The sequence below is a fragment of the Ruditapes philippinarum genome, unplaced genomic scaffold (genome assembly GCF_026571515.1).
Source record: "Ruditapes philippinarum isolate M1 unplaced genomic scaffold, ASM2657151v2 ctg432_1_1_1_1, whole genome shotgun sequence".
NCBI classification, from domain to species: domain Eukaryota; kingdom Metazoa; phylum Mollusca; class Bivalvia; order Venerida; family Veneridae; genus Ruditapes; species Ruditapes philippinarum.
The window spans coordinates 187,319-200,755 of record NW_026865099.1 but is presented as its reverse complement, the minus strand read 5'-3'; the positions used below and the strand labels follow the sequence as shown (position 1 = coordinate 200,755).

Below are 13,437 nucleotides of genomic sequence, written 5' to 3'. Positions count from 1 at the left end.
GGTTACGATAAGAGGCGGAAATTCAGTATGACGAGCCTTATTTTAATCTTACTGTCTGATCAGGCTCTATAAAGTTATTGTAGCCATTTTATTTTTTTTAATTTTCATTTTGATATTGAAAACCCTTAAACTTTGATCGGGACTATACTAAATTCAAAGCTGGATAAATCAAATTTACAAATAATAAATCAAACAGCAAAATGAAGGATTTTTAATACTCATCTTATCGCCTCCAAAACTTTTTTACCTCTTTAACCTTTATTTAACACGTGCTGTGACACGGATAAAATTTTTTCGACTTTAATAGCAGCCATAAACAGGCAGTGTTGAATATTAAAAATAAACAATGACAAAATCTGAAGAAAAAAATGTAATAATATAGTATATTCTCTAACCGCCATTGAAATTTACTACAAAACTTTGGGTGTGTGTTTGGGATTTGCCAGTATGTTATGTGTTTTTGGATTAATTTACCGATACAGCAGAAAGAATTTCGACGATGGAGGTCAGTATCTTTAAATGATTGATTTTGAAACTTTTAACGCGATTAGTCAATGTCGAATTTGTTGTATTCGACAGTCAAATTTTTCTTTTTTGTTTTTTTCTGTTCTGTCATTCCTTTAAGGTGAAAACTTTCAGACCATTTCTAGTTTTTATTTTGAATTTTATGAAAAGTTCTTTCATGCTATTTTAGTACATATTTGATATGAAGTATTGTAATTGTACACTGTTACATCCACCCCTCCCCTTCTCCGACCCCCTACCTCTCCGTCTCCACCCATCCCCTTTTGTCCAAAACAAAACAAACAACAAAAAACACCCACACACAAAAATGGATTCAAAAAATAAAAATGTTGATGTGTAATGTAAACAAATGCTGTTCTTGTACACAATTACGGACCCACTCTCCCAACACGCACCCACGCAAAAATTGAAATCAAGGTGCAACAACTAACGTAATAAAAACTTTACTTATACGCGATTTTGGAAATCCTTTCGTTATTTTTTTTCTTTGTACAAATGTAGGTCATACCTGGTATAATAGATAAAAACTTGCTAGGTCAGCCATAATCACTGTACAAAGATACCCAAATTTTTCTATATCTATAGTTAAAGTAAATGTGTTTGCATACGTGCGATAGAGCAAAAACAGCAATGTATCTACTCATATTTTTGTATACTAAATATATATAAATCGTCAATAAATATCAACAATAGTATATTCCTTAGCCTTACACATTCATTTTCAGGTCATGTGCACGCAAATAATTCGAATAGTAAAACAAACTCGTTTCTGTAATTAACCTAACAATTTAATGGCCCATTATGTCTCAGTATCATTTTTATTTAAAAAAAAAACTATTTATTTTTGGTATCTTGTTACAGTTTCTAAAAGTATACTCATTTGCTATAAACATGAACTATCTTTTGCATCTTAAGCTCTGTTGGCAATAACATTGTAGTATTGAATTAGTACTTTATATATGGAAGTCAAAATACAACGATTCGCTCGTAATCTTACATTTTTTCTCAAATTTGCAAGATTTTTTTACAATTATTTCACTTTTTGTTTTAGCGGAAATCAAGCAAAACCTAATGAAAAATAAGTAAACTATTGACCCATGACACCTACTAATCTTAAAACTCACTTTGGACTACATGTATGTATTACACCTTGCCAAAACTTTGATGCCCTTTTGTAAAAAAATATCTGGATCGTCAGATGCATAAGCAGGTATTCACATTCCCTTGAATACATTTTAAAATATATAATTTTGTAAAAAAAAAATGTTAAGAAATTTAGTAATAAATAGACCATTAAGTTTTAAAGGGACTCCACTGAGGTTTTTTGACATTACGGGACTGAATTTAATGGTTATTTTTTCTCTCACCGTTGATTTAAAAATCATGTTGGATTAGTCGTTGTTCACTTAGGGAGAAATCAAAACTTGTTTTAAGATTGGTATAAAACTAGAAAAACAAACAAAAAAACAGATAGGTGACAAGAAGTTTACATTTCGATAATATACGCACAGTGACGGGTTTGGACTTCAACGAAATATTGGCTGGTCGAGGATGCAGTTGCTTTTCTGATAAATCGCGTAAAAATTATGCAGTGGTACACTTGTTTCATAATTGACATTACGCCAGAGAAGAGATTGCTCCGCCCACTGATTCACGAGACCGGGTCTTTCAGAACCTTAGAAAAAAGACTGTACTGACCTTTACGGGAAACTCTTATGCCACTAAAATAACAGCATTCATGCATTAATGATGAATAAAACGTTTGGCAAAGATTTTGTTATATTTCTCGTTGACTTAAAGGAAGATGTTGCCTAAAAAATATCATTTTAGTTCACAAATTCAAAGATAGTTAAAATTGATGAAGCGGAACTTATAAATAGTAAAATATATTAATAACACAGTAACATTTACAAAGTTTTTAGGGTTTTATGTGCGTAGTCACTTGTATATAATGCATGTGTGCATAAATTGTAAAATTTAATGGCGTAACTTTGTAATATGATATATGATTATATGAATATATATATATGTACATTAGATATGCTTCGTAATAAAACGCAATATTATTCACTTCAAACAGGGTCTTTCAAATAGAATTGAAAGAATTGAAAGACCCTGCTTCAAAATAAGTTTCGCATACACCATACCTCATTGTGATCAGATATGATGTTCATTTAAATATTTAATCTTGATTCATTGAGGTTTAATAGAAATATTTAGGTAGGATAATTTCACCTAAAATATTCATTGCATATTCTCTCATTTTATTTGCAAGTACTTTTTTCCTACTGCAGCATTTTATTGACACTCAGTTATAAACGAACAAAAACATATCATTTGGATATTCAGGGACCTTATTATATGTTATGTGATTATGAATAGACATTATTGTAATAAAGTAAGGAAATAATAGAGTAGTTGTTTAAACTTTTTCCTTTTTTAATGCATTGTGATATAGCCAGTTTTAACTTCCGTACCTGCTATATAAATTATTATCTTCATATAATTATACAAAGTTACTGATATTTTTTTTGTAAAATAAACTAACTGACTCCATCTGTCAATATGTCAGGATATTTGGTAACTTAGATATACCGATTTTTTTTTTTAATTTAAATTGACAAAAATCAAAATAATTTCAATATAAATACTGTTAATTGCACCATTGTCTTAAGAAATATGGCGGACTTTGCAGACATCTTAGCGTGAAACAATCGCTGATTGGCTTATCTGTAAGAATACTGCCAGCTTGATTGACAGACGGCGTAATGTCAATTATTACGATATCAGCTATACTGACCAAACGATAAAGTAATTGGACGTTTAACTAATTAATAACCATTTGTCAACAATTAGTCATGTGACCTGGGCAGAGGTTAACGGTGGAATTCGAAGTCATGCAATACATTTAAGTGAGTCATAGTTTAAATAGCTTAATAAGAAAAATAATTAAATTATTTAAAATGAAGATTTTTTTTAGATTTTTTACGCAAATACAGATGGATTGATACTTTTATTTTATCCAGAATTGTTCTAGATATATTTATTTAAAATTTATACTGAAAACAGAAAATAAAAGAATGACCAGACGAGTAATGAAAAACGTGGGACACAAACGTATAATTATATATGCCTTAACATAGAGGATATTGAAGTTTTGTTTATATAAATACAGTACAGGATTTATTTTCATCGAGTGGTTTGAAAATAAATATTTCACGAATAGCGATAGCCACGAGTGAAATATGATAAGTTTTATACCACAAGATAAAAATTAATAAATCCTGTATTTATAGAAAAAAAACGTGAATTTTCTCTTTATTTATTTATCTTTTTATTTATTTATATATTTTTGACATTACAATTTGAAAGATTTAGATATACCCTTGAATTTTGTGTATTGGGTGAAATTAGGAGAAAGTAGTCTTGCAAGACACCAGTGAAAATACTGAAAATATGTTTCACTGCAGCGAAAAATATTTTTTTACAGTGAAAATACGGAAAATAAAAAAACGCATTTTATTTCATCAATATTTCTAAATATTTCATTTAAGTATTTCATTTATGAGAATATAACAAATTTACTTATAAATATATATTGATTCTAATAAAGGGCAAAATATTTTTGATTTTCTAGTTAAACCATTACTTTATGAGCATTTTTGTGAAAAATGGCTGTTTTCATTGAAAAGTCTCCCATTACAAGTTCAAATTGCTATAATACTATAAAAACTGCTTCAACACTAAACAAACTTGGCACAAATGTTGACTGTACCCTTGCCCTTGCAACAACATACTCAGGCTTAAATTTTCTGTTACCATGGCAACGAGGGGACATCTCAAAATTGCCAAAAAATCACTAGTTTGCGTTGATTTTTTCCGTCAAAATTGATTCCAAAGTGCTGCAACTTCTCAATGGGTTGAGATAGAGTCAAATGCTTTTCAGCGTTGGTTACACGTTACCTTATGATCAATCTGGGTCATTTATAGCCTCTTAAAAGTCCAAAATTTTCTTGGCAATGAGGGGGCTTCCGTCCCTCTTCAAACCCCCCCCCCCCAAAAAAAAAACAAAAGGGGGCACATCCCCTTCTGGCAACCCCCTGATGTATTTTTGGTTAGGGGGCCGCGCCGAAAAAGTGGTCATTTTTTTTTACAACATTTCTCAAACAAAAACAAGTGTTGGGGCGTGAATAAGGCATTTCTTCACCATTTGAGACAACAAAAAAGGGGGGGGGTGAAAAAGGCGTTAAAAGGCGTGTATATGGCGTAATGGGTTAACAGAAAATGATGAAAATACTTGAAATTACCCTAAATTGCGTTTTTCCATGTTTAAACATGGCCTGTCATATAAATTTGAAGAAAAATTGTTGTTTTGTAGATTTTTTTATTTTTTTCATTAACCCATTACTTCATGAGCATTTTGTGAAAAATGGCTGTTTTAAGGAAAAGTCTCCCATTACAAGTTCAAATTGCTATAATACTATAAAAACTGCTTCAACACTAATCAAACTTGGCACAAATGTTGACTGGACCATTGGCCTTGCAACAACATACTCAGGCTTAAATTTTCTGTTACCATGGCAACCAGGGGACATTCAAAATTGCCAAAAATCACTAGTTTTGCGTTGATTTTTTTCCATCAAAATTGATTTCAAAGTGCTGCAACTTCTCAATTGATTGAGATAGAGTCAAATGCTTTTCAGCGTTGGTTACACGTTACCTTATGATCAATCTGGGGTCATTTATAGCCTCTCACAAGTCTAAAATTTTCTTGGCAATGAGGGGGCCTCCGCCCCCCTTCAAACCCCCCAAACAAAAGGGGGCACATCCCCCTTCTGGCATTCCCCTGATGTATCTTTTGGTTGGGGGCCGCGCCGAAAAAGTGGTCATTTTTTTAACAACATTTCTCAAACAAAAACAAGTGTTGGGGCCTGAATAAGGCATTTTTTCACCATTTGAGACAACAAAAGGGGGGGGGTGAAAAAGGCGTTAAAAGGCGTGTATATGGCGTAATGGGTTAAAACTATTAAATGGTACAGTTAAACCTATAAAGAAAGGCCATCAAAAGGAGAGACAGAACATGACCTTTTAAGAGAACTGGTCTTTATCTGGAGGTATCTTTATTCAATCAATGAAGACTTGTCGAATGGTGGTCTTTATATAAAGGATGGTCTTTATTCGGATGTGGTCTTCAACACAGGTTTTACTATATAATTATGCATGTGTATGATATTTCCCAAATGTAATTAAAATGTATGTCTAGACCAACGAGATCTAGATATTCGTACATGATTAAATCTATTAGTTTAATCACATACTCTACTTAACTGCACTCAGTATAATAATCAGTATTTAAGGAAATTTCCGGAATTAACAATATTTTCCTGTTTCTAAATTACACAGGAAATGCATGTAAATTTATAACTAGATCTTTGCATGTATTTTTGTGAAAACTGTAAAGTTTTAGGGCCTGATTAAGGATGTGCACTTTATCACAGTATTATAAATAATCCACCATACCTGCCAGTTACTCCTGCCTATTACAATAAATATGCTCTACAGTAAAGTATTAACAGGAGGGGAATTGTCCGCCGTAAAAAAATAACGGGAGGGGAAATGTCCGGGTTGTGAAAAAACATTCAAATTTACTGGGAGGGGAATCATCCGAGAGGGGAATTGTCCGGATACCTTAATATACATGTGCATGTAATTATACATGTACTTAGGTGACTGGTCTACTTTAGTATATTTATATCTGCTAAAATCGCTACATAATTAATCATAGACATACTAATTAATCATTACACACATTAAAGCGAGTGTCTCGTGTATTATGCGTATAAAGTTTGTAATTTGTTTGTACACATGTTGATGAACTTTGCGTTATTCTTTTTTGTATGTTTAATCATCATTACAAGCCGGTGCTAGGGGGGGGGGGCGTTGATGGTAGTTTGCACTTACCACTTTCGTCCATGAGCAGACACTACATTTTATACTGAAAATGAGTTTTCCGTGTTGACCAAACTTTTTATTTTGCTGCAGTACAGTAAAAACTCTGAAAACCGGACCCTCTGAAAACCGGACAATTTTAAAAGTCCTATATTTTATCCTTATAAGTTTATTGAAAAAAAATCCTCTGAAAACCGGAACCTCTGAATTCCCAAATTCGGACGATTTTCTATGGCTACTTATGCTAATTATGCATAAAAAATCCTCTGAAAACCGGACAGCAATTTTAAGTGTCAACTTTCTGTGTATTTTAATGTAGATTAAAACATAATCTCAACAGGTGACATATTCAATTACCACCTCTTGCTTATCTATGCAGGTGTGAAAACAATTCCCAGTGTGTGTTAATTTCTTATTGGCAAATAAATTATTGCTCTTTTCATCTTAAGACTTTCCCTGTATAGGTATGATTTTTTCAAAATGTTGTTTTTTTTCTAATACAAATGTCTAAAATAATTAGGAAACTTTGTTAAATAATTCCTGCTTTGCTTAAAAATTTTGATATTTGAATTTATCTTTGTTTGAAAATTAATCATATGCAAAAATAGTAATAATAAATTCCATTAATTACATATTTTCAAAGCCAATGAATATTTTTCAGGCAATATATTGTTTTAGTATCTGATTTTCTGAATTTTATTCTTAGATTTGCATAATTAAAGTACTCAAGATATTTATTGCAAAAAGATATTAAAGTATGACTGAGACAAAAAAGGTTTGAAAGGTAAATACATTAATGATTGAACAAAGTCATTGTTCAAACACATCATAATTATCAAGAAATGTACACAACCTCTGAAAACCGGAATCCTCTGAAAACCGGACTTTTGGTCAAGTCCTGGCAGGGTCCGGTTTTCAGAGTTTTTACTGTATTTGTTTTGTTGCAGTATTTAATTAAGTAATGTGTAAATACGGACTTGAATTGTCGATTAAAGTCCTTGGTTGTTTAAATGTTAAATGTTAAGTGTCGGTCTATTTACCCCCAAGATACAAATTTATAGTCCCAGGACTACCCCAAGACACCCCAAGAAACTTATATATTGCGTAAGTTTTATTATTTACGACGACTGATTTTTTAAATGTCATCAAAACATCAAAAATGGACAATTATGTATGAACTTTTTTCATCAGCAAAATATTTATTGAATGTTCTTTATAGAAAAACATTATTTTTTTAAATCAACTTTACTGAAACAATAAGTCTTCCAAAGTTTGTTAATCTAATGAAATGTGGGGCAGATAAAATAAAAAAAATCAATTTTATGAAACAAATATGATCGATTTAATAATCAGGCATCAACAATACGTTAATCATAAAATGACACATTGTCGCAGAATTAAACTTGCACTACACCAAAACCCAGTACCTTGGCATTATTTCATTATTGTAAACTATTTTGCACAAAAAATAATTTATAAATTTACATTAAATAATACAGGGAAATAAATGAAGGGAGATAATTCAATACATGTGAAATCGCATATTACCTCCTGTAAACAATGTAAAATTAAGACGTATTAACATGTCAGTAAAAGGGTTCTTGGGTGTCTCGGGGTGTCTTGGCGTATCTTGGGGTAGTCTAGGGGTTGTCTTGGGGTGCCTTGGGGTAGTATTGGGGTATCTTGGGGTGTCTTGGGATAAATATAACGACCGGTTAAAATATGCACTTCTACATGTACACTTAGATTAGCATGTTAATTCTTTAACGTTTTTTCTATCTTTCACTTGTAATTGAAATAGATCTAGGTTTAAACAATCTTAAGTTAAAATTATTGACTGACATTTTCAAATGTGCAGATATGCGGAGCACCCATCGCGAAAAGTGATATGTTCCTGTTTGAATTTTAATTCAATGCTGTGTGCATTGCATACCGATCAGTAAATCCCCTTGATTCAGCAGGTGCTCGTGTAGACGGGGCCTCATGCGAACAGGTCCTTCAAGTGTTACTAACATGTATGTTTTTGACAGCAGGTTAAACGCATACATATTTTTATGATTTCAGTAACACAGATGGCGCCAGGAATTCGACGATATATTGACCAAATATCTTCAATACATGAGAATTGTGAGTAAAAAAAACTAACAAAGTTCTCTAAAATATTGTTTCTTCTTTATTGTTTTTTTTTTATCGTCTAAATTTTAAGTACATTTAGTTTCTTATCTATCTATCATGGTTAATTGTTTGTCTAGTTTTGCTATACAGCTTTCGAAACTTCGGTGGTTCTACTCGGGTGCCATCTCGAGCATGGAAAAATTTACGAGATCTTCCTTCAGCTTCAGGCTGGAAACTCGCCAGGTTTGTCCTCAAAAGAGCATGTCCATCGGCTTTGTAATCAAAGGGTCGCTGGTTTAATTCTCGACGGTTTAAAATTTGCCTTTGATGAAATAAAAAAAACAGATGGGATGTGAAGTCTTATCCAGGAAAGTCAGTTTGGTGAACGATCGCAAAGATATGACCAAAACTCGGCGTAAAAACCAATAGATTTTGTTTGATTGAATGGTTTATTGGTTTATTGGCAAATTAACTACAATGCACAGTTCAATACAATCGCGTTTAACTTATCGTCTTCTTTATTATTAAAAGTTTTGTTTTATGCAGTGATACTTTTAGGAGAAAAGAGTTGAAATAAATAATTTCTAACGATTGACCCGAAAAGGTTTAAACTTCTTAGATCACGATGTCCTTTTCGCACCATTTGTTTTGTGGACCATTGAGCATAGTACTCAATACACGACTAAACAGGTCGAAATTACAACATTATTTCAGTCCTTGTACATTGCCTTTTGTCTTTAATTTAAATCTTGCATTGTCGTGTGTCGTTTCGTATTGTTGCAATGTCATTACGAATCGTCACCATGCTAGGGGCGTCCGTAGCCGAGTGGTTACGGTCGTTTACTTCAAACCACTTGCCCCTAGCCGCTGTTAGTTCAAATCCTGGCGTGACTATAGATTCTTTCAGATGTGGAAGCTATCCAGCTAGCTTACGGAACGTTCGTTCTTCTTGGTGCCCATTTGTGAGTGCCTGAAATAATCCACGGAAAGGCATCTGAGGTCTTCCTCCACCAGTAAAGTTGGAAAGCCGCCATATGACCTATATTGTGTTGATGCGACGTAAACCCACATAAAAAGGTCACAATGCTATTTGCGGAAACTACAAGTAATGTCAAATTGCACGATCATGGCAATGTATTTTACCTCTATGTTATCTTTATCCCCAAACAATTTCAGGAGTATGAGATGAAATACATTAAATGTTCAAAGTGTCTGGTTTCTTTTTCAGCACCAGATAAAGTACAGACAAAGAATACGCGTGTGCTTTGTTTGATATTGACGTCATACATCACGTTCAGGTCACGTGTTTTTGCTGTAAATGCAACATGGGCCAGGCGATGTGACAAACAGTTTTATGTGCTCAAAACAGAAAAGAAAGCTCCTGATATTATCAACACCCCTTTTGGGGAAACCAGAAACAATATAGTGCATAAAATAAAATTTGCTTTAAGTTACATTTATGAAAACCATATTGACGATTTTGATTGGCTTATTAAAGCTGACGACGATACGTACGTCATTATGGAAAATTTGAAATTTTTGCTACGAAATCTTGATGGTCATAAGCCAGCATATCTTGGTTTCCATTTTGACAAATTCGTACAGAATGGATATATGAGTGGTGGTGCAGGTTACGTCATCAGCAATCGTGCTCTTCGTAATTTGGTGGAGTTGGGATTTTATCCGGAAAAATGTCCGGTTATTCCAAATAAGGAAGATCCTGAAAATAGCGAAGATGTAGAGATAGGCAGGTGTCTGAACAAAACAGGAGTGCCTGTAATAAACTCTTTGGATGATGAAGGGAAAGAAAGATTCCATCATTATCCTATTCAAAAACATTTGTTTGGTTCTGTTCCTAGATTTGTATTCGAATGGGCGAAAAATCCGCACACAGAGGTTTGCTTTTTCCCACTCTTTCAGTATTGTATGTCATAAATAAAAGTATCTGATTTAAAGAAAGGGATTTTGCTTAATATAACGATTTCTTTCTAATTTTGTTTCTCTGAACAATTGTTCCTTTGCATTTAGAATCTTAAGAAATCACAAATACATGTACTCGTATTAGCAAAAGTTTTTACCGTCCAATAAATTTCTCTCTGAACTCTAAACTTGGTAGCACAAATACAAATCCTACACCTAAGGTTTTTAAATACATTTGCATACGGAAATTTCTAAACGACTTATTTCCGAATGTTTTACACATTGTGTCTGTTTTGTACATGTCCAATACCATCGGATTGGATCAATATTAAAGTTCACATAGATCCACTGTTTTTAAATGTATTTGAAACATTAAATTATTTAACCACGTAGAAAGAAATATATATCAAATATATATATATCAAAATTATTAAGATCTGTTGATTCTAAAGACATGTTCAGGGTGGAATTTATTTGGAACCCTTTCGGAATGCCATACTTGTTTGTGTCTCTCTTAAAGAAAAAAAATCTCTTTTTTTTTCAGGGCATGGCCTGCTGTAGTAAGTACTCTATCAGCTTTCACTACATGGATCCGGCCTCCATGCTGATAGTTGATCACCTTCTATACAGAACATCCGTATTCGGGTTAGAAAGGGTGGATTCAAAAATTTCATGATGATCTTGCCACAGAAATAGCTTCTTACTTACATTTTTTACGTTTTCATGTGTGCATGTCATTTGCCAGACGTAGATATCTGCTTAAAAAGGGACATAACTGTGACGAAAGTCATTTCAAATCATGATCACACGTGGTCCAACAGCTAGGTGATACTAATTAGAGTGCCAACGATTGTGATATTCGCTGAATGAGAAGGAAATGAACCATATTTTTTTCTCGAAAAGAGAATTCTGCAGCGGAAAGAATGGCCGTAAATAAAGTTTGCGATTGGCTGTTGAAATTAAATTGTCGACATCATCCATGACTGTAATCGACCACACCTGTGCTATCCATTTATTATTTATTATCTCTATTTGTTTATGATGACCAATATGATCATTTGCAAACAGATTTTGGATTCCTAAAATGGACTCATCTATAGATAAAAACACATGAAAACCAAATCCTATTAACTGACAAAACATTTATTATATAATTATGTGTTACATAAAAACAGGAGTCTTAAAGACCATCATGAATACATTGATGCATACATCATGGTTTAAAATGGTGTATATCAATTATACCATTTTTCAATAATACAAAGTTCATGTGAGCGACACATAATGACTCATTTATTGAAAACCTCGCAACATATGTTTGTTAATTTTACAATATTTAAAGACATTGTTACATTCCGTCCACTAGAGAAGTAATTAATTTATTTCTATAAAATGTGAGTGCAGCTGCTCTATAGGAAAGATGATGTAGAAATCCAAAAAATAACTAATACAGGGAGTCCTTTTTAACTCGACTTGTATGTTGATCATAACTTTTGAAGTTCTTGATGTTTTGTCTTCATACTTGGCCACAATGACCCTTAGGACATAACCTTATAATAAACCACACTAACCCTGACTTTCATCAGTAAATGACCTTGACCTTCCACAAATGTCTTATTCACTGGTTTTTGCTATTAGTGGCTATAACTTTGTTATTTATGAACTGATTGTCTTCAAACTTGAACATAATAATCTTTTAGGATATACCTTTAAGTTGACCAGACAGACCTTGACCTTTACTCATAAATGACCTTGATCTTTAAGGTCAAATTTCCAAATGTTGCTTGTTTTTGCTTTAAGTGCCTATAACTTTGTTATTTTAGTGCCTATAACTTTGTTATTTTTTAATGAATTGTCTTCAAACTTGAAAAAATAATCTTTAAGGATAATCCTTTAAGTGAACCAGACAGACCTTGACCTTCATTCATATAGGACCTTGACCTTAAAGGATAAATTAATGGAATTTTCACTTTTTATGGATTGACTTCATAATATAATAGAACATTCTTTAGGATAAGATTATTTATGTATATCAAACTCAAATTGACCTTGGCCTTATTTTGACCTTGACCTTGAATGTTGAATTATTGCATTTTCACTAAACTTAAAGCAAACAAATAAACGGTTTAAACAAAAGCAAATGATTTGTTTAAACCGTTTATTTGTTTGCTTTAAGAAAAAAGGAAAAAAAGTCGAGCGTTGCCCCGCCCGGCGATGACTCTTGTTGGTATTTTGTTACAGTTTCAAAAAAAACTCATTCTTATATACACATGTACACAACTTATTCATCTTAAGTTCTGTTAGGGACATTTCCTTTATCTATATCATTATTATGCTTAAAGGCCCATTTTATCTAAGAAATGTTATCATTTTTATTTCTAAAAAAATGTTTATTTTTCGTATCTTGTTACAGTCTCAAAAAAAATCATTTGCTATATACATAAACTATCTTTCGCAACTATGTTTGCAATTTGTATAATTATATTGAATTAGTATTTGTATGGAAGTCAAAAAACTACTTTTTTACATTTTGCTACCTTTACGACACCTAACTGCATGCTGAGCACAACTTCTTTTCAGTTATAAATCATCTAACATGATATTTATCCGTCATTCAAACATTTTAAATAATGTTTGATATTTCTAATACTGTATATTATCTTATAACATATCTTAACATTCTCGTTGTAAATTAAAATATTTTATTACCTAATAAAATATCACTTAAAGTGACAATATGCCCATCAACGGGTATATAGTGAGTGAACGGGTGAAGATCATTTTGCCATAATCCCTTATAATTTAATCATTTACTCCACCTAAACAATAGATAACATACAGATCCGAATGAAATCTCTGTAAAAGAATTTACGTATAAATAGCTTAGTTTATAAAAAGAGTGGGGCAGTTTTTTTTAAATTTTGGGCA

General features: G+C 32.4%; 1 protein-coding gene across 1 annotated transcript; it reads left to right on the top strand.

The window, feature by feature from the left end:
- Positions 1 to 419: 419 nt before the first annotated feature.
- On the top strand, positions 420 to 12,963 carry LOC132727792 (glycoprotein-N-acetylgalactosamine 3-beta-galactosyltransferase 1-like). The gene is made up of 4 exons (XM_060713377.1): positions 420 to 505; positions 8,539 to 8,601; positions 9,818 to 10,485; positions 11,054 to 12,963. The coding sequence occupies exons 1-4, from the start codon at positions 448 to 450 to the stop codon at positions 11,183 to 11,185; spliced, it is 921 nt and encodes a 306-aa protein (XP_060569360.1). The 5' UTR covers positions 420 to 447; the 3' UTR covers positions 11,186 to 12,963.
- Positions 12,964 to 13,437: the final 474 nt, after the last annotated feature.